This window comes from Paramisgurnus dabryanus, chromosome 7 (genome assembly GCF_030506205.2).
Source record: "Paramisgurnus dabryanus chromosome 7, PD_genome_1.1, whole genome shotgun sequence".
NCBI lineage: Eukaryota > Metazoa > Chordata > Actinopteri > Cypriniformes > Cobitidae > Paramisgurnus > Paramisgurnus dabryanus.
This window is the reverse complement of record NC_133343.1, coordinates 9,503,345-9,524,585: the sequence shown is the minus strand read 5'-3', so window position 1 is coordinate 9,524,585 and position 21,241 is coordinate 9,503,345. Positions and strand designations below refer to the sequence as shown.

The window sequence follows — 21,241 nt, the reverse complement described above, 5'->3', positions numbered from 1 at the left end:
AAGAAAAAAACTGGACATGAATATGAATTTGAAACATTTTATTGGCATATTTGTTTTAAATTAACATTTTTATCCTTCCGCGAAACTTTGCACAGATGCATAAAATGATCGTAATACCTTATTAAGATCCTCTGCTTCATACTTGTCTCCATTTTTTCTCTTTTAGCCAGTCTTTGAGAAGTTTTAATGGCCATTCTGTATTTTTTTGTGTGTTGGCTTCGTAGCTGTCATGCTCTATTTTGTCAAGTTCAGTCTCAGTAAGCTCTCTGTGTCTTGTCGTGGTTGTCGAGTGTTTGTCACAAGATGGCGCCAAACAGACAGTAATCTTTATTGATCTTTATTGGCGCGGAACGATTTTACTCGTGCAAGTAGTCCGGCTATACGTTATTATTTTGGAGCGGTTATTATTCGAAAAGAACGAACCTGCAAATGTCTCAACTGACCAATCAGAATCAAGCATTCCAGAGAGCCGTGTAATAAACATAGATATATATCTGCTAAACCCTGCCTTCAGGCTATTCAGAAATACTGGTTTGTTGGCAGAATCCATGTCTGATATAAAATGCTTATTTACAAGAAAACATGATTTCACTTGGAGGGTTTTGCATCTGAGCTCCTCATTTTTCCTCGATTTCAAATCCATGCTACAGGTTCACCCAGGCGATCAGGAAAATAACTTGACCTAGATGGATATGATACAAAAACAGAAAATCTGACGCAACAAAAGTGCACGTGAAACACATTGTGTGATTTCTTCTGTTTTTTTCTGGAACAATGAGAACATGATGCATTGTGAATTTTTCACGTGAGGTCCTGGATCAGACTTTGGCTGTAGCTTTACTTCGTGAAAAAGAAATAAATGTATTCATGATCTCAATTTAAAGTTTAGTGATTTGAAAAAAGTAACAGAGAGAAGGAGACATCCCTTAGCAAGAGAATTCCTGATGTACCACTGATGCATTATGATGGTTTGGTAATATTGAAGTTGGATGTGCACTGTGTGGTTGAGCCATTGTTACATCATTAGCTGCCTGCAGACAAACGATACACAAGGGATGTCGGTTTAACTCTTTAAACTCTGCGGACCCGCCTGTGGTCCAAAACTGCATCATTCATTTTTTTAAGAAAAAATATATATAGTTTTCTGTAAAACAAGACCACTTTTATCTATTTACTTCAAAGTATGTGGGTAGATTACTCTTTAACTCTTTCACCGCCAGCGTTTTTAAAAAAAGTTGCCAGCCAGCGCCAGCGTTTTTCATGATTTTCACCAAAGTTTAATGCCTTCCAGAAAATGTTCTTCTTTAAATATATAAACATACAATATACCAAATGAAAGAACAGACCCTCTGCTTTCAAAAAAAAAAAAAAAAAGTTTCATGCTACCTTCAGTGGTTTTTTTGTAATCAGCTTTTGAATATGGTTAGGTTTCTGCAAAAACACCACATTTTGAGCAAAAAGCAGAGATAATTCCATTTTTGTGACGGACTTTTCATAGAGATCCCATTTAGAGCGAATTCTTTAAAACAGACACGGACATGCAGCCGCTTGCCATAGGGCAATACTTCCGGGTTTAAAAAGTTGCGGAATAATAGCGGTATTGCGGAAAGACGGAAAATCTCGTCATTGCGTTTTCTCTTAATTGACGTGATATCTCGTCAATGGCGGTGAAAGAGTTAAAATTCAGTCATGCCCATTTCTGCAAAAATTTGAATTATACTGCAGAGCATTATAAAAAATGTCTAATAAGTCGTTGTTAAATTTCACTGACTCACCTTGACTTTAACTTCTTCAAATCTGACTGTAGCAATAGTTCCTGTAGTCAGATGGGCTCTCAGATTTTGTTCTCGAAGGTTTTTCGTTCTCTGGATTTGTTCTTGGATTAAGTTTCGTTGGTTTTGTTGTTTCTGATTTGTCTTTGGTTTCAAAAGTCGCTTGATTTTGTATTTGATCACCTACACATGTAAAGGTCACAAGTATATTGCAAAGACCTGTACAGTATGTGTGTGTTTATGTCTTCTATAAAAACAGTAAAATACCTCATAGATATAGTCAAGTATTTCCAGTATAGTTAGAATACTGGCCCCAATGAAAAGCCCCATCTGTCCGCCGATATCTCCTGGAAGTAGAAGCCAATGTAAAGTTTGTGTTTCACAGAAAATAAATTATTTCATAAATGCTAAATATTGTTTGTATCATGCACAGGGGCGGACTGGCCATCTGGCAGACCGGGCAATTTCCTGGTGGGCCGACGTATTCTTTGGGCTGATACATCACATACAATTTTTGTCTGACCAGACCATAACACTTGTACATTGCGCATTGATAGCCATTTCTTTCTTTATTTGCTTAATTAATTGATGACGCTGCAAGAAAGCTGGTTTTAGCTGCTATAAGGTGGCAGTAGCTGGTTCTCCCAGTCTGGCAAAGCTGGTGGGTCAGCTGGTCTTTCAGCCTGACCAGCTAAGTCCAGTTGTAATTGTACTTGCGGCTCTGCCGTGAGAATGCGACTACATTGTAATATTTTTCAGGTCTCGGTGTTATCATAAGGTGGTCAGAATGGTTAGTTAGACAATTAGCAGATTTTTTAAAAATCTGCAAAGCCTTTTACAGTGCTTGTATGTTATGCTAATGTCACGTGTCAGGTCTCATACTTTTCCACTTAATAATTATATGGCTTTAAGTGGGTATACATAATCAAGGTTGCACAAAGATGGGTGGTATTTGTGATCCTATGTAGTGCCAAAATGCCAGGGCCGATTTTTGTCCTAGTCCAGCCCTGCTCATGCAATATTTGGATGTGTAATACAATAAATGTTTGTCGTGTGAGGATTTCACAAACCTAACAGCCCGGCAATGTCATACGCTTTCTTCTGTTCAATTGTCTCATAGTTTAGGGCTTCGAAGAAAATATCCAATATAAGAAAGTTGTCTCTGTGAATTCAATAATAGAAGTTATGATAAAAACATGTACAAAGGTTTAATTCCTTCCAGGCAACAATATGGAAATCAGCTCATTATTATTATTATGGGGAAAAGGGATTGAAACGAAATATAGTACAATCCAGGTTGCCCGCAATGAGTCTGTGAGTTGCCCGCCAAAGTAGGGCTTATAAAATTTGGATGACCGTTAATTGTCTAATAAATTGTGATGATTATGATGGTTAACTGACTGTTTTAGGGCTTTGACGATTATGACGATTGTCTGTTTTATTGCTTTGGCATTTCATTTTTTGTTTGTTCATTGAAATAATTTTCACACATTTATTAAATTAAATATTTTGCAAGGTTTACCTTGCAGTAAATATTAATACACATAACACATATTTAAAAGTAATTATTTAATGAATATATATTTTAAAAACTGAAAATTCTTCATAAGAAATAAACACAATAAAGTGTTAAAAATAACTAAAAATAAAAATGCAATAAAAATAAACTGACTATACCAGAACAGACCCTAGCAGCCAATCCTACTAAGGTCATATTAGTACTGGACCACATAGTGGCTGCAAAAAATCTATTCCATACGGATCCTTAAGAATAGTATCCTTCACTTCCCTAAATTTGGAATTACTGTTTTGGAAATGTATGTTTTACCTGGCAGTTCATACTGCTTTTCAAAGTTTTGCAGCATTTCTTTACATGCTGTTTTTCCACTGTATTGAGGGGCTTTGTCAGATACGGTCTCATTTATACAGGCGCTGCAGCTCCACCTTGTGTTTTTAGAGAGATGTGCAATCATTTGCGATGCGGTCAAACAATCGCGATGAGACGATTATTTAATCATTGTGACAGCCCTACGCCAAAGCACATTCTAAAAAAAAACTAAATTTTTATATTTATTTATTACATATTTTTATAAGCTTGACTTCTTTTATGTATGTTTACATTTTAAACAATGATCAAACATATCAACAAGTAAAAAAATAAAATCAACAAGTAAAACATTTTTTTTAAATAGACTACATCAAAAAGTAGCCATCCATTGTGGTAGCCCTTGCTCACAAAAAGGTTGGAGACCCCTTCTCTAAAAAATGCTGGGTTGTTCCATCCATGGTTGGGTAAAATGCAACTGTTGGTTTAAAGGGTTGTTTTAACTTGTCGTTTGGCATTTTTAAGTTTATTCAACTTTGATTTACAAGTCATTTTAACTGTATTGACGTGTGATGAGTTGCTGTAACTTATAAAATAAAGTTGACATATAAAGCAAATTCAACTTGATTTATTCAGTTACAGCAACTAATCACTTGTCAAGATAGTTGAAATGATTGTAAATCCTAGAAAAAAGTTTTGTTTTTTACAGTGGGTTGGGTCAAATGTGGACATTTTTTAGTTTAATTTGAACTAATGGTTGAGCTTGTCCATGTTTTACCCAACCAACCATTTTTTGAGTGTAAAGAAAATAATTTGAAAAACTCAGTGTAATGTTTGAGCAGTCTATTAAAATCATGTGTTTCTTTTCTTAAGCCAATGAATGGAAGACCACAATTACTAATTTCTTGTCCCATTATATAACTGACAGAACAGAGCTTGGAATTGGGAAACGTTAAAGAAAAAGGTAAGAATGGTTCTTTCTGGATCCCTTTTTGTTTTTCATGCAAAAAAGCACAGTTTTTTATATTTGGTCTTCCGAGAGCATAAACAATAATGTTCGAATAGCAAAACTGAAGCAACATTTATGCACAATACCAACCTGATGTATTCCTCCGATTTCTGGTATTTGCGAGAAAGGTAGCGAGCAGATCCCCTGCTGGGGATTTTGACCATGGAGAGCTCTTTTCCATAGCGAGTCATATTGCACGGTGTCTCACAGGGACATGAGTCACCTGTGCTTTTTTGGAGTAAAGCTGTGAAAAATATACAGTAGATGATTTATACATATATACAAGTACTGCAATGAAGGATAAGATCAGCTCTTAAGTGCTCAAGTCAATATTTTAAATGCATTAAAGGCTGCTTTTGAAGCTTGATTTACTTCAAATCAATATCTATTAATGAGCATAATGTAAGCACAGTTGGTAAATCAGCATTGGTATTTGCACTGGTTATGTATACAAATTGGGTCTCGGATGATCTTACCTAACGCCTTGTCAACACACTTGATTTTCCTGGGTGTGCAGATATCAGCAGTGCCTGCAGAGAGATTTGATGTGAGAAGCTGACAAAAGACACAAAGACATCAGTATAAAGGCTTATAGATTATCCATAATGGAGGTGAGAATGCTCATTTCAAAGAAATCCAAATTGATAAGTGAAGCAAGCTATTGATTGCATACAGCGGAAAGATGACACACGTTAAGAACAGCAAAGGATAAACACCTTAATAATGATTCAGACAGACAACACGCACCTGGCATATGCACCATCCTGCAGTTACACTCTCTCTGCACCTGTGTGCTTTCACAGTGCAGCCTGCAAGCACTGACACTGTAGGTGTCATATCCTGGGATCACAGGTTCGGATGATGCCCGGCAGTTTCCCCACGGCTGTGGCAGGTACGTTAGCTAAAAGATTTCAGACATTTAGATTAAAAGTTTTTTGCTTTGTATGTCTCAGCTCTCATACATTGTCAAAAACAATGGCTGTCACTTGAGCAGTACCCTTGAGTACATATTAGATCTCAGAGGTACATAATAGTTCCAAATGGTGCATAGTAGTACCTCAAATATTGGTAACAAATCTATACATAAATGATAGGACCTTTTTAAAGTGACAGCTTGTGATTTTTATCGGTTAAAACGTACTCTCTGTTCCTGACATGAAACAAACGTTTGGAATCCCGGAGAGACCCCAAAGCCCAGCTGGTGGATGTACGGGGGTTCATCCTGACTGTGGATCTGAACCCGAATGCCCGCTTCCAGCGTCGTCTCATCTGAGGATGGACCATCACATGAGTAAATATTAAATCTGATCTGTTTGAACCGCTGAACGAAATGAAGGAACCACACATACATTACTCACTGGTTTCTCTCCAGATGGGCAGATACTCATCCTGCTCAATGTCCAGCATCAGCTCCAGGGCATTTCCTGTGCCTCCCTGTCTGACCCGCTTGGGCGACGTCTTATTTCCATTAAACGTGTAACACTTTCCATACCGCGTGTAAACCTGAGGACCACAAATACAAACTTGTTTAAGAATTGTGCCATTTTCTTTATTCAGGAGACCAATTGAGACATTACATAGTTTTCATATTTTCCAAAAAGCTGCACGAATGCCCATCACTCACTCAACCAGCAGTTTTGTCAACAGCTCCCACTGAAAAACACAGATATTTCATGTAAACTAGAGGCCATTTCCGCAAATTACCATGAAAATTGACATGGTAGTGTGTGAGTAAAAGCATGAAATAACCAGAGAATGTTCATAGAACAGATGTCACGAATGGAGGAGAAAATAATAGGTATACACACGCAAGCTTTTTGTCAGCTGAGCCCCTTAAAATGGATTTGGTTATAAGGTACTGTGTTCAGGTTGCTTGTTTAAAAGTTATCTCTTTCACAATGGGAGGAAGACATCTTGTTACACTTTTGGTATTTCTGTTCATTCACTCCTGTGATGTTTCATTCTCAGTTTCTGATTAAGAAATATATAATGTCCTACTAGAAATACTTGAGTTAAAAGGTGAAATATCTGGCTGTGCTTCAGACTTGGATTGCTGTTATTATCGTCTATATTTATATATTATGATATATGAAGTCAAACTTTGAATGTTAAAATTATTTCCTGGAAATACAGAGAAGTTTGAATGTTCATTATAAGTTTGAAGACCTTTCGATGTGGCTGTTAAGGTGTCGAGTAGTTGCTAGTCAGTGTTAAGATTGGTTGCTAGGGTGTTGCTAGGCAGTTGTTAAGGCATTGCTAAGGTGTTCCTTAGCGGTTGCTATCGTGTTTTCCAAGCAAGTGATAGAAAAATTATTTAAATATCTAACACTATATCTTATGGCAATTCATACATTTTTTAATAGTTACCTAATAATTTGTATTAATACATACAACCAAATTCAAACATTTTTGTACGATTTGTCTTTGCCCCTTTAACGTTGGGGTTAGGTGTTAGTGTTTTTTATGATAATCGTATCTTTTTGCACTATTAAAGGAAAACACCTCAGTTTTTCAATATTTTACTGTGTTCTTATCTCAAATTAGACGTATTAATACATCTCTATCTTTTTCCACTGTGTGCACGTTATCTTTGTACAGCGCATTGTGAATGTGTTAGCATTTAGCCTAGCCTCATTCATTCCTTAGGATCCAAACAGGGATGAACTTAGAAGCCACCAAACACGTCCATGTTTTCCCTATTTAAAGCATGTTACGTGAGTAGTTACACAAGTGAGTATGGGGGCACAAAATAAAACATGGTGATTTTTTTAAGCGGATAAAAAATGAGAACTATATTGTATGGCGGAAGAGCACTTAGTTTGAAGCACTTTGACCTCAGGCGCAGTAATATTGACGGAAGTTTAAGCGAGATGGGGAGTATTCAGGAGTGATGATCTTACTGCGTGCTGAGGTCGAAGTGCTACAAACGAAAGGTTGGGGTATACCCTTTTTCCGCATCCCGCTCGCGCGCGCATGCATCCAAGCAGCTTTCCAAGTATACTCCCCGCGGCTACACGCAGATATTACTATACACTATACGCAATACAAATGATTTCTTATTCAAATTATTACTCTACCAGGCCGTCAGTGCAGAACTGATTTGTTGACATTTACAGTACATTAAAACATTAGGATAGGTAAAGAAAAGTAGCCAATCCACCATTGCAAACACAGTTTAGAACAAACAACAAGACAACAAATAACAGAAATCAAACATTATGGTAAGGAACATGTTCCACAGCTTTCTGTTCTTGGAAAAAGTTAAAATTAAATCAGAAAAAAGTTAGTGTGTGTGCAAATGCTGTCCATTTCATTTGTATAATTGTAGTGGAGTGTCCTGTCTAAATATTTCCACGCGCATGCGCTGTTGTACGCACACTGTACGCGCTCTGTCCGGACCCTCCTGATGACGAAATGACATCCCTAGTATACCTTCGGCTTAAGTGCTCTTCCGCCATACAATATAGTTCTCATTTTTTATCTGTTTAAAGCGAAAAAAACCTGTTAAAGCGAACCGGGCCCGTGCGTGGTCCTGACGCGTTTTGTTTACAAACTATTATGTTTACAATACATTATACTGATGAAGAAGGTTATTAAACTTGTCATGCCATATATCATTAGAAAGGTTGGAGGGTTTAGATTTCATTTTTAAATGCTGTTCCACGAAATAAATGCTCTAGCAAAATTAATAATAAATTTTATGCAACGAGGTCATATTTAAATTTGTTAATTCATAAAATGACTTCACGCTCTTATTATGAAACTGCGCCTCCCTCATAACTTTAGAAGAGCTCACACTGCTGAAATCTCATTGCTAAGCCTTCACAATATAACATCCATTCGCAGTTTTAGTCCACAAACGTATTACATATGAGAAATATAGATATTTCTTCGTTGTTTCCATGGGATTTTGCATCAAATAATCCTAAATCCATATTGTTATTTAACAACTGCACACGCAGCGCGATTCTACTATGGAAAAGGCATACGCGATCAGGTCAGTCAGAGTATTATGTTTAAAATGAGTCCACACACACACATTATGATTAATATTTCACATACAGCTAATAAGTTTAGTGTTTTATTGATGTTTTGTGTGTTATTTTCGTGCACCTGTTATCTGCAGTAACTTAGTCTACTTTGTCATTCTGATGCACATTCGCTATTTTGCAGACATTGTTGATGTACCTAACATTATGCAAGTACTCTGAATGTATATTGTGAGGACAAAAGCTTATTATAGTAACAGATCGCTGTCTGGGTGCTTTTCTATCGCCCATCAGTGAATAAATGGTTACGCAATTTACTCGCGATAGAGATACGTCACCGCCATTAATATGAATGCTTCTTTTATCACTTCACAACAACTGCTGTGCTGAGTGGTTTAGTTTGTAAAACATGAGGTGTCCACAATGTAAATAGCTTTATTTTTATTTTAAAAGCTTCATAATTACTATGTACTGTGTTGTTTACGGTTACTAGTTTATTTCAATATTTAAGTTAAAACACATTTTTGTCAAATGTGTATACAATGTTTTTATGTAATTAATAAAGTTTTGTAGATACATACTCTAGGTAATAACCACATGTAAATAATTAATTTATAAAGCTTTTTCTACTTTATTCTACATCATTATAGCAGGTGATGATTTGGAGCAGCCCAGTGGCCATTTTTTGAAATGTGCCATGGTTAAGATCAAAGCTTACAGTAACCTTATTTTTTATCATATCATCTTCAAATTTAAAACATAGATTAGTCAGACATGTGGTCTTAAGTCTATGTTGTTTTTGGGTTGGTATGGCACATTTAATATGACATTATTAATTAAATAAAAACACGTTTAATTTTAATAAAACATTTTCACCACACTTCAGTGTCTATAACATTTAGCTTTTTTTACATATCTGAATTCTGATAACTGAGAAGTAAAGACACAAGTGTCTTCTTTTTAGAGATATCAAAATTGTGTCTGTAGGTCAAAGGGTTTTGGAACTACAGCTGTTTTAGTGTGGGCATGTAAATTTCATGATTTGGCCTGAAAACGGCTGTCTGGCTTAACAGGTTAAAAAATCGCCACGTTTTATTTTGTGCCACCATACTCACTCGTGTAACTACTCATGTAACAGTCTTTAAATAGGGAAAACATGGAAGTGTTTGGTGGCTTCTAAATTCATCCCTGTTTGGATCCTAAGGAATGAATGGGGCTAGGCTAAATGCTAACACATTCATTATACGCTGCACAAAGATTAAGTGCATGCATGGAATTAAGATAGGTATTAATTTATCTAAACTGAGGTAAGTACATGGTAAAATATTAAAAACTGTGGTGTTTTCCTTTAATAAACTCAGTATTTTAAGCAGTACAAACACAGTCTTGTATCTGTATAGGCCGACATTGTTGCTTTGGTTATACTCACGCACCTCAACAGACTGAATTAACACTTGCGCATGACGTCATCGTTATCACAGATTCATGTTTTTGGAGTTTATACTGATAAAGATATCGTTATCAAAAACTTCCACTTGAAACCCACCTCCAAAAGTTTGTGTTTTCAGGACCCCGAAACACTTGTCGGGGAAACGCAGTAAAAACTTTAACGTTTACAATTGAAAACATTGTCGTGTAAACAGACCCTAAATATGTGGTCGTAGAACATTTTTGAGTTATTATTAAATCTTCTGTGCTTTATAGCTAATAGTATTTTGTGTGCATGTGATTCACGGGTACAGTATGTTTCTGCAACTACCCATACTGTATGTGAGTGCTTGTGTGTTACATACAACACAAACATGTTTGCTTGTCTATGACCTTCTTTCTAGGCAAATAACCATGTATATCTACAGTAATCTCTTGTGAGACAGGGGATTAAAGCTAGAATCTCCTAAAGTATGCAAAGCATACCATCAACCTATAGTTACTGTATATTAGTTTCTCAAACCATTCTTTGAGTCAGAAATAAAAATGATTTTGATTATGTGGTCAAATAGAGAGTTGAGTATGTGATATCAGATTTAAGCATCTTTTTTTCTTTGCTCAGATAGTTACAGCTGGTTTCTATATACTGTGTGCTTAGTGGGGTTATCTAAAGGACAAGTAAAAGAAGCTTATCCTGAGGTTTAATGTAAAGCAGAGGAAAAACCTATATGCACATTTAAACCTCACACTAACGTAAACCTCACTCCATGGTGTACTTTGCCTGAAGCAAGTATTACAGTATACAGTATTAACAACTGTCACACTCACTTTAGATGTGTGGTGCATAGATATTAGTTAAGCTTGCCTAGCTGCAAAAGAATGGCTATGACATGATGCCTGTTTTGAAATGCATATTTCATGAGTAAAAATGCCTGACATGAGATGCATATTTCATAGGTAATCTGCTTATTGTGCAGAGGTAATATAAAATATTTCCACTGTTATGATGTTGAAGGGAAGAAAATAGAAGGAGAAAATAAATTGGGATAGAGCATAAGAATGAAAATAAAAGAATATGACAGACAGTCTTTCTTCTTACATTAATTTACTTTGACAGCACACCTTTGCGTAGTCTTTAATTGTGTTAGAGGCAACACACTTTCCTGCTGAATGATCTTCATTTTGATTGGCTGTTAGTGAGGGGGCTATAAAGAAGCATATCTAAGGCTTGGTTTACCCTGCATGTCTTAACTCTTTCCCTGCCAGCGTTCTAAAAAAAAAGTTGCCAGCCAGTGCCAGCATTTGTAATGATTTTCACAAAAGTTTAATGCTTTCCAGAAATTGTTCTTTTTTAAATATATAAACATACAATATATCAAATTAAAGAACAGACCCCCTGCTTTCAAAAGAAAAATTTTTTTTTCTTCCTACCTTCATTAGTTCCCTTTTATCACCTCTCAAATACAGTGTAGGTAGGTTTCTTCAAAAACACAAATTTTTTAGCAAAAAGCTGAGATAATTCAATTTTTTCAAAGGACTTTTGATCAGATGTTTGCAGAGGGATCCTTAAAACATACACAGAGTTCTTTTTCTTTCACGTGAGGCGTTACTTCCGGGTTGTATAAGTTGCGGAAGTGGATAATAGCGGTATTGCGGAAAGCCGGAAATTCTCCTCATTGGCACTGAAGCGTTTTCTCTTAAGCGGGAAAGAGTTAATGCTCACTTCGGACTTTTTGCAGAAATTAGATTTTTGCTTGCGCTGTTGTTCACATTATCATTTAAATGCGACTGCCATAACTCTAATGTGTGAACCTTATATGTCTCTGGAGTAACCCGCATGCGCAGAAGAAGTTGTTTACATCGGATATGTTTCGATGTTTGTGGAAATTAAAGGTGCTCTATGCAAATTCACGCGTTTTAGGCCAATATTTTTTGTTTCATACAGTAAACATCTCCTCACTATCCACTAGCTGCCTGTCATCTGAACACACTGTAAAACAACGCGGTCACTGTAGACAGCCCAGGCTTCACAAACTGAAACAAAAACAAAGTGGTCAAACCTATCACCACGAAACATAAAGTGTTCCAGCCAAAAAACGACAAGAAGGATTTGGGAGTGGGGGTTTGGCGCGTTCATGACTCATTCAGAAAGCATGGAATGGAGGGAAAGGGGAGGAGTTAGCTACGCTCCGTTTTGTTTGAAAACACTTCGAACGTCAACAAGAAGTGAGATCACACAGATTCGCTGAGGGGCTGGACACACCAAAACTTTTAAACGCGGCTGAAAACGCCTTGAGGACGCCGAATGCCAACTGTTTTTCAGCTGAGTGCCAGCTTTCTTCAGCTGAGTGCTTTGATAGCTGTGATACTTCAGCTGCGAGCCGGTTGGTTGTTGTGGTAATGTCCCGCCCCTCCTCCACTGTGATTGGGCGGCCGTGTGAGAACTGACATTGACGAGCGGAGCTTTTCTCCCAAAGTAGAATCTCTTTCAACTCTCGACGCTCAGCGCCGAGCGCAGAAAAACCGCCGAGCGCTGGTTTTCAGCGCGGAAAAAACCCGCTCGCTGCTGGCTTATTTGAAAAACGCCGAGCTTCCATTGGAAACAATTGAAACATGCGCCGGCCGCGGGCGTAAAAGTTTTGGTGTACACAGCCCCTTAGAGCGCCTTTAAAATGGATGCTGCTCGTAAAAGTCGGATGAAATGCAACACGACCATTCAGACTGAATTAACATTGCAATGCATCAATACATTAATCCTGCAAATAAAATTTACACAAATACACATAGGCAAATATTAAAATGACAATTTTTATTACACTGGTTTACACAGATAAAGAAACGCACTCAAAAATATCCACATATCCACAAGCATACCGTCTTCCCTAGGGTTTCTGCTCCAGTGAGTTGAAAAACTGTAATGAAAAAGTAGATCTGTTCCATGATGTCTGAAACCCACCACAGATATTGATATGCCCACCTGCTGCATGACTGCCCACAAGTATATGGAGTGAAGTTATTGAGTCCTGTTATCAGTTACAGCATGCTATGCATTTATATTTAACTCTTTCTATTGAATACTGCATGTTTGAATGAAGATAGCTTCACGGTAAGCATTTATCCAAAGCATCCTATACCAGGTTTTATATGTTATTAAGTCTATGCATTCCAATCGAACCCTAGACCTTGTTATATGACCATAGTTTATCAGTTGAGCTAGAGGAACCTATAGCCTACCAGAAAAGACCAAAACAAGAGCATACACACAAGTGCAGTGCACGTTGAGAAAATAATTCTCCCCAAAATATTTTTTTTAATGTAGATTTGTTCATGGCCATGCTGTGTGAGTTATATGTAATTTTTAATGTGTTTGCTTGATTTAAGTCCCACTGTGACCTAACTAGGCATATCCAATTAATTATTATTAAAACTAATAAACCACAACTTCTCGTCTCCGTTCTCCGGTCCTTTGAGGCGCCAGCGCGACCTCACATAATTGAGTAATGACGTCAAAAGCTCACGTGTTACATATGTGACCCATCACGGAAACCAGTGACACAAGTCGGCAGCACAACTTTTGAGATAATGAGAAAGTTTTCTTTTTTCAAAACTTTAGATTTTCGTTTTTTTTTTGCAGAATCTGTTAGTTGAGATCATGAAGAAGCCATGTTTGAGATAGCAGTTTTTGTATATTTAAAAGCTTACATTTTGCGGTTGAAATCGGCTTCTTTTCCGGAGATTCTAGCCTGCAGCGGGGGGCGTCATTGTCTGTGTGTATTTACAAACTGAATAAGCGCCTTTTGTTTTTGCCCCCGCCCCCAAAGGGAACAGCGTGGTTACTTAATAAGGATAGTTCACCCAAAAATGAAAATAATGTCATTAATGACTCACCCTTATGTCGTTCTAAACTCGGAAGACCTCCGTTTTCGGAAAACAGTTTAAGATGTTTTAACTTTAGATTTAGTCCGAGAGCTTTTCTGTGTGAACCGCGTGAAGTCACGTGACTGTAGTGACGCGGCTGACCTGTTCCTCAAACTTACAGCTTGCATCTCCCCAGACTGTAAACGAAGCTCGGGCGCCCAAAAAAAGAAAAGAAAAAAAAGGGCAACATATAACAGTCAGCCGCGTCGTACGTGAGACACCTCACTGGCTTGTTCGACTTTATGCGGCGCCGCAATTGGATGATGTCATAGTACTTTGACATCATCTGCCTGTCAGTTCTTGCAGCGCAGCATGAAGTCAAAGACACACAAAAAAGTCACACAGAGATTGTTGAATTCGTTATTTTCTTGTCTACATGTTATCAATATTTTCCATGAAGTCATTGGCTGATGGAGGAACGAGGGAGAGATTGGTTACATCCCTAAAGGACGTCACGTTTTCGACGGCGCTGTTTGGATTATCATTATACTACCTCCCTAATTTTAAATATAAACTTCGGCGGGTTCATGTGTTTACCGGAACGTAAAGTGTAATCTCATATACAGTGTTATATATTCTATTACCAGACGTTCATGCGAAATCTGATGTAAACAATAGACTATATGGGCGTACATCTTACACCCGCTGCATTGCACGACACAAGTGTCTTTTGCTAGTTTCTACCCTGCGCAATTATAATTTTCACGTTTAGCGCCATGTTGTTTAAATAGCAAATGCATTTGCGCCCCCTTTTGCGCCCATGGGCGTTCTGGTCTGAAAACAAGGTGTGTTCAGGCGCATTGTTGGCGCGTTGCTATTTTGAGGCAACTAAAATAGACCACGCCATTGACCAACAAAAACCTGGCGCAATATGTTTTTGTTATTTAAAGAGCGCAGTAATATGCGCCTATAAATGGGATGACAACGCGGGTTTGCTTAACACATAAATGAATGCACAGCAGCACAAAAACAATTTTAAATATGAAAGATTAAAGGATTGAATGTAAAAGATTATTATTGAGTCTCTTGGACATAAATTAGGACCAATTATGAGACGTTAGAAGACAAAAAGAGCTGCTTCACCTGTAGCCTGGTAAGTAAATAAATGCTTTGCTTTAAACAAATGCATCTATTTTTAAATGCTATATATTACGGATTCATTGTATATGATGACTCTGTACCTGTGGATATGGTGAGATGAGAAACATGTTAAGTCATGCTTTCTAAAAAATCCCATGGCGCTGTTCTAGTGGTGAAACGCTTTGGCTCTCTGCGCGTTTGTAAATCATTTATCTCTTGTTTGTATTTTTAGAGTACAAACCTTTTCTTGCATATTTGCAAATTATTTTATGAGTTTACATTGATTATGTAGGATATCAATACATTTACAGCAATTCAAAGCCTGCTATAACAACACATTTTTAACATTATTCTTAAACTGGGGATCTTCTTCCTCCGCATAGTTTTTCAGTTTACAAGGTCCGTTATCTAAATACGGATTAAGCACAGCGCCAGCACAACTGGCTTTTAAAGGGGATGAGAGATAAGACTCTCATTGGTTTATTGCACGTTATGCCCAAAACACACCCATTACTCATTAGGAAAATATGAACAACCCTTTTCGACCAAGCAAACCATTTTTCCCATTATTAAATTAGCAAAAGTAGCATCGGACACGGCCATTTAGACGTTGCGCTGTGCGCTTTAGACAATGCGCTTAGATCGTTAAAATAGGGCCCTATATCTATATTTCACGGATTATACGCATTTGTTGACAAAAATGGTCATTGGATGATTCACACATCTGAAACAGACTGGATTCGACTTGTGATCAACACAAAGGTACAAAGTCCTGTTTATTTTTGCATGTTGTCATCCGGACTTCTGTCACAACATACTACATATAATGCTAGAACATCTGTATCTCAAAACGGCTTTACAGGGGGTATGGCTTAGCTAAATGAGATGTAAATGAGCCCTATTGTCTCTCCCAGCAGGAGGAAAGTGTAACTTTCTATATTGAGTTCCTAAATTCAAATGGCCACAACTTCTCCAAATCTTATCAGATTTCCATGTGTTACACATCGTTGGAAAGCTTAGAAATGCACTTAGAAATGCACAGAATCTGTGAATAACTCAAAATGGCCCGGATCCGACTTTTGTCCCTACTTTGCGTGACTGGTCACATATATGAAACTCACATTTGCAGACCATTTTAAACAATAAACTGACAAAATGACTTTAATTAGTATTATTCGCCATACAACAACATCGAAACGGTCCTCTTTCTTCACACTTGTAAAGACTGTGGCGTAGTTTCGCATACATCATACGTGACCTCTTGACGTGATGACGTATTACGTGAGGTCGCACTGGCGCGTCACAGGACCGGAGGAAGACGAGAAGTTGTGGTTTAAAAGTGCATATTTTTTATTTTTCTTGCCAAAAATGACAATCGATTTGCTAGATAAGACCCTTATGTCTCGTTTGAGACCGTTTAGAGTCCTTGAAGCTGCGATTTTAAACTGCATTAAAACTGTTTGGATATATTAAAGTCCATTAAAATGAGAAAAATCCTGGAATGTTTTCCTCAAAAAACATAATTTCTTCTCGACTGAACAAAGAAAGACATCAACATTTTGGATGACATGGTGGTAAGTAAATGATCTGCATTATTTTTAAGAAAATAGAATCCTTTAAGATATGGCGGACAGTATACAACTTGTTGAGGGCAGAATCTATGGTAATGCAGAACTGTCATTCAGTGGCCGTGGGCGGGGCTTCATCAGTGTGATGTGACATTAATCAATCAAAACAGCATGTGTAATGAGTCTGTTTTGGTTTAATGGGGATGTATAAAAGAGTGGTAAATTATTTTCATTGTAGGGGGTTCAAATTTATGTCCAAACTTGTTGAAAAAGTGGATTTTGCGTAATAGGTGCCCTTAAAGGCACCTGATAATAAGTGATGGTGACTAACAGTGAAAAAATTCAACAGATCAGAATAGAATAGAATAGAATAGAATAGAATAGAATAGAATAGAATAGAATTAAATGCCTTTATGGTCATTGCACATCTGTACAATGAAAGTGTAGCTCTCTCCTTAAAAATTCACATACACATATTATTTGGATTCAAAAACATAAGTATAAAATGTAAGCACGATTGTACAGAAAATGAAAGAGTGCAGCTGTAAACCAATATGTAGCAGGTACAGACGATTGCAAATATATATAGAAATATGGATTAGAAACACAAAAACAGGAAAAACAATTTTTTGCAGCCCAGAACTGCAAAACCTTCTAGCCTCATTCTGCCCGAGTAAATCATCCATCAATCTCGTCTGTCCATCACACACAGCAGCTGTAATATTTGTATGTGTGTGTGAGTGTACCTGCGTTTGTGCATTGCCTCCAGTCAGCTTGGCCTGTCTCTTCCATCAGTGTGTATGTTTAAAAGCTGAAGGTTATATGGAATCTGTTTCATCGCTCTCTGAACCTCACGCTGGGGTTCAATCAATGCACAACATTTTACTTAATGATCACTTGATTGATCCCCTGCTGGGGTTAAAACCTCTCTGTCTCTCTGCCATCCTGTCTCACAAATCACGCTGTGTTTAGCATTACATACCACATCTTGTTTATACAGTGTAAAGCAGGCTCAGAGATTAATTAAAGCTGTAGCCGGTCATGATATCAAACCAAGATGATTCACACACCCAGCATTTTGGGTCGAAAAACCCAGCGTAGGTTCAATAACAACCCAACGGGTTGAGTTCATCCCTTTTTGATCTAGAAAATAACCCTGCTTTTCTTAAGGTGTGTGTGTATCTTAAAGGGATCGTTGACCCAAAAAATGAAAATTCCATTATTATTTATTGAAGTTCTAAACGTAGGTTCGGGAGGAGCCTAAACATTCAATCATCATTACGGGCATCATTCATAAGGCAGCCTTCAGGCCTCCGGGTCCAGCTGCAATTTTTCCGGCATCCCTCCTCATCCCTATCCTCCTTTACTGCTCTCTTATAGAGATATAGAATATACAGGGAATAGAATATACAGTTTGTACAGTATAAAAATGTATAAAATGAATTACGTCTATGGAATATCAACACAAAACATGGAAACCTGTGTATGTGTGCGTGCGTGTGTGTGTGTGTGTGTGTGTGTGTGTGCAAGTGCATGCATGCTAGTACATAATGTGACAGGTTTGAATCTCTGTGATGTGTTTCATGTGCCGAATGTTTTGAAAGTGTATTCTCATTTTGCCTTGAGCAGTGTAAGACATTCTGAAACTCAGATGCAGATGCTGGATTAAAGCTGCAGGGCTTGACTTGATCTTATTTTTATATCTGCAAAACTGAAACACTATTGCATGAACCGTTTTGTCTGCATGACATAACATCAGAGGTTTGTGGACACTGTTTCACCTGTATTGTTTTATTTATGACACGCTCTGTTCATACACGCTCAAAGGTTTGTTAATCTGAAGCTGGGCAGACACAGCAAGATGAACAAAATACACTTTGATGTTCCATTTTTACCCATCTGGATCTGATGCTCTCTCTCTCTCACTTTCTCTCTGTCTGTCTGTCCTCATTATGACCTCTCACAGGGACATCTTGCCATTACACATCCATCTCTGTTTGTTGTTTATTTGTAGGGTTTTTTGAGCCATGTTTTCTCAGTCACTAAGATCAGCTATCATCTCATCTGTCGGTTTTTGTACCATTCATTAAAAAGATAATGTCCCATCGATTGATGCAAAGGTTAGACAAAGCATTCTGTCAGTTTCATCTCATTGTTAACAAGAAGAAATGATGTCGGCATGTTAAATCTGAATGTTTGTGGCCTGGAAATTGGTCTTGATGTGCTCCTGTACCACCAAATGGTAGCCTATACTTCTTCGCACATGAGAGTGAGTCTACTATATCATTTTTAAGTCATATTCCTTCTTTGACCTCAAATTGACCTTACCTATAACAATGAAGATAATTCACATTAACAATGAAAAACAAATTCATTCTGATTCATTCAGTAGTGTCGGTAACCCTGGATCATTCTGACTCTGGGGTATAAAGAATCCTAGATTATCTTTTTACATTTAACATTTAGTTTAGTCTTTACCCTGGGGAAATAAATAATGCTAAGACTAAATGTGCTATGCTCCGGAGCTTTAAACCCAATGATTAAAAGCACTAAGCTACTTTCAGAAATACAAGTATCAAATTTTGCTTTACTATATGTGTCAAAACTGAGGTCCAAAAGAAAGAAAACCCACGGCTAAAAGCTCTTATTACACGGCTCTCTGGAATGCTTGATTCTGATTGGTCAGTTGAGACATTTGCAGGTTCGTTCTTTTCAAATAATAACCGCTCCAAAGTAATAATGCATAGCCGGTACTACTTGTATGTTTAAAATCCCTATACGCCAACAAAGATTACTGTTTGGCGCCATCTTGTGACAAACACTGGACAACCACAATTAAAAATGGAAAATTTTGACATTAATTTGAACATGTACGGAAAAAAACAAAACATTTAAACAGACACAAAGAGCTAGACTGAACTTGACAAAATAAAGCATGACAGCTACGAAACCAACACACAAAAAAATACAGAATGGGCATTAAAACTTCACAAAAACTGGCTAAAAGAGGAAAAAAATGGAGACAGACAAGTATGAAGCAGAGGATCTTAATAAGGTATTATGATCATTTTATTCATCTGTGCAAAGTTTTGCGGAAGGATAAAAATGTTAATTTAAAACAAATATGCCAATAAAATGTTTCAAATTCATATTCATGTCCAGTTTTTTTTCTTATGTGGCAAGTCGCCGTGTAATAAGCGGGATAATGTACAGGCAGCCTGTAGTTATCGCGAAATAAGCCCCTTCAGTGTGATACAAGACCCTCCGCTTCGCGTCGGGTCCTGATCACACTGTCGGGGCTTATTTCCCGATAACTACCGGCTGCCTCTACATTATTCCTTACTTAACCTCCTTTAAGAAATACATCAAATTTAGCTTTAATTACTTTAATTACTCAAAAGTGAGCTTCAAAAAAAATAAAACATCAAAAAGAGGGGTTTAAAATTCTGTCAAAATTGTGTCAAAAGTTGCTTTACCCAATGTTAAAAGTGAAGATGAAAATTTTTTACCCATGGACTTAAAGCTCTAACCTTCTTTCATAATTACAATATGCAAAATATTGCAAAATACATAAATGTGTGTTGGCAGTGTGTGAACACAACCACCCAATCTGCCCACTCCCTTTTAAATCCCAATTAAACCAAAGCAGTCTCATCAAACATGCTGTTTTGATTCTCTTGTTAATGTGACATCACACTGATAAATCCCCGCCCATGGCCACTGACTGAGTCCTGCATTACCATAGACTCTGCCCTCAGTGATTTGATTGCTTTTCACAAAATTTTAATACTGAGATACTATTTTCTCCGACTGTATTCATAGAAATCAGATCTATTTTAATTGGAAGTGCTCACTTTCTCTTTTGGTAAGTGCATTTGTACACAAAAACAGCAAGTTTTTGCTCCCGCGGGAACGGGGCATTTTGGACATGCTATAAAACGATCTGTGGGCTGTGGTATTTTGAGCTAAACCTTTACAGACACATTCTGGCCACACCTGAGACTTATATTACATTTTGTAAAAATAAGTGCCCTTTACGTGCAACGCAAAAACCATATACAGTAACTGTGGTGGCCGGTGACGACTTTTTCGAGGGCGCACGATGCAAAGCTCTTCAAAACATGTATTTATCATGTGTGGCTCGTCATGTCAAAATATGTGTTCGGCGCGTCATGTAAACCTATGTGCATCTTGTCAAAATACGCCTTCGAAGGGGTTTATGATAAAAAATATGCTTATGTTTGCTAGGTGCAGGGTCCATGATCTCTGAAAGCCAATGTTGACATTTGAAATCACCTAAACAAACATGCCTCTACCCTAATAGAATCTGGACCTTCTCTTGATAGACACATAGTAGACATGACCCTTACTGCTGATTGGCTGCAAGTATGTTTTGGTAGTCGGCCCGACTCTCTTTTTCAAAGAGTTTTTCAGATATTATGCACTCCCCCTTTAATCTCATGTGTAAGAAGAGTAAAGGGTTAAGTTAGTAAGTGTCTTTCAAATATTCTTTGAATGTGTGCTCCTCTTTTATCATAAACCATTTCAACATGTCTGCAGCAGGCATGTATTTTGACATGACGCATAATGCACAATGGTTCACATGAAGCCACCAACACAAATTTTGACATGACGAGCCACAGACGACACCT

General features: G+C 37.4%; 1 protein-coding gene across 1 annotated transcript in view; it reads right to left on the bottom strand.

Annotated features, from left to right (window-relative positions):
• Positions 1 to 479: 479 nt before the first annotated feature.
• Positions 480 to 21,241, bottom strand: part of asic4b (acid-sensing (proton-gated) ion channel family member 4b) — a 28,437-nt gene continuing 7,675 nt past the window's right edge. Inside the window, exons 2-10 of the mRNA XM_065240108.2 lie at positions 5,965 to 6,109; positions 5,748 to 5,875; positions 5,354 to 5,507; positions 5,083 to 5,136; positions 4,697 to 4,850; positions 2,843 to 2,934; positions 2,040 to 2,119; positions 1,776 to 1,955; positions 480 to 1,031 (exon numbers count right to left, since the gene is read on the bottom strand). Of these exons, the coding sequence (XP_065096180.1) occupies positions 927 to 1,031; positions 1,776 to 1,955; positions 2,040 to 2,119; positions 2,843 to 2,934; positions 4,697 to 4,850; positions 5,083 to 5,136; positions 5,354 to 5,507; positions 5,748 to 5,875; positions 5,965 to 6,109 (1,092 nt within the window). The 3' untranslated portion in view covers positions 480 to 926. The remainder of the gene's footprint in view (positions 1,032 to 1,775; positions 1,956 to 2,039; positions 2,120 to 2,842; positions 2,935 to 4,696; positions 4,851 to 5,082; positions 5,137 to 5,353; positions 5,508 to 5,747; positions 5,876 to 5,964; positions 6,110 to 21,241) is intronic.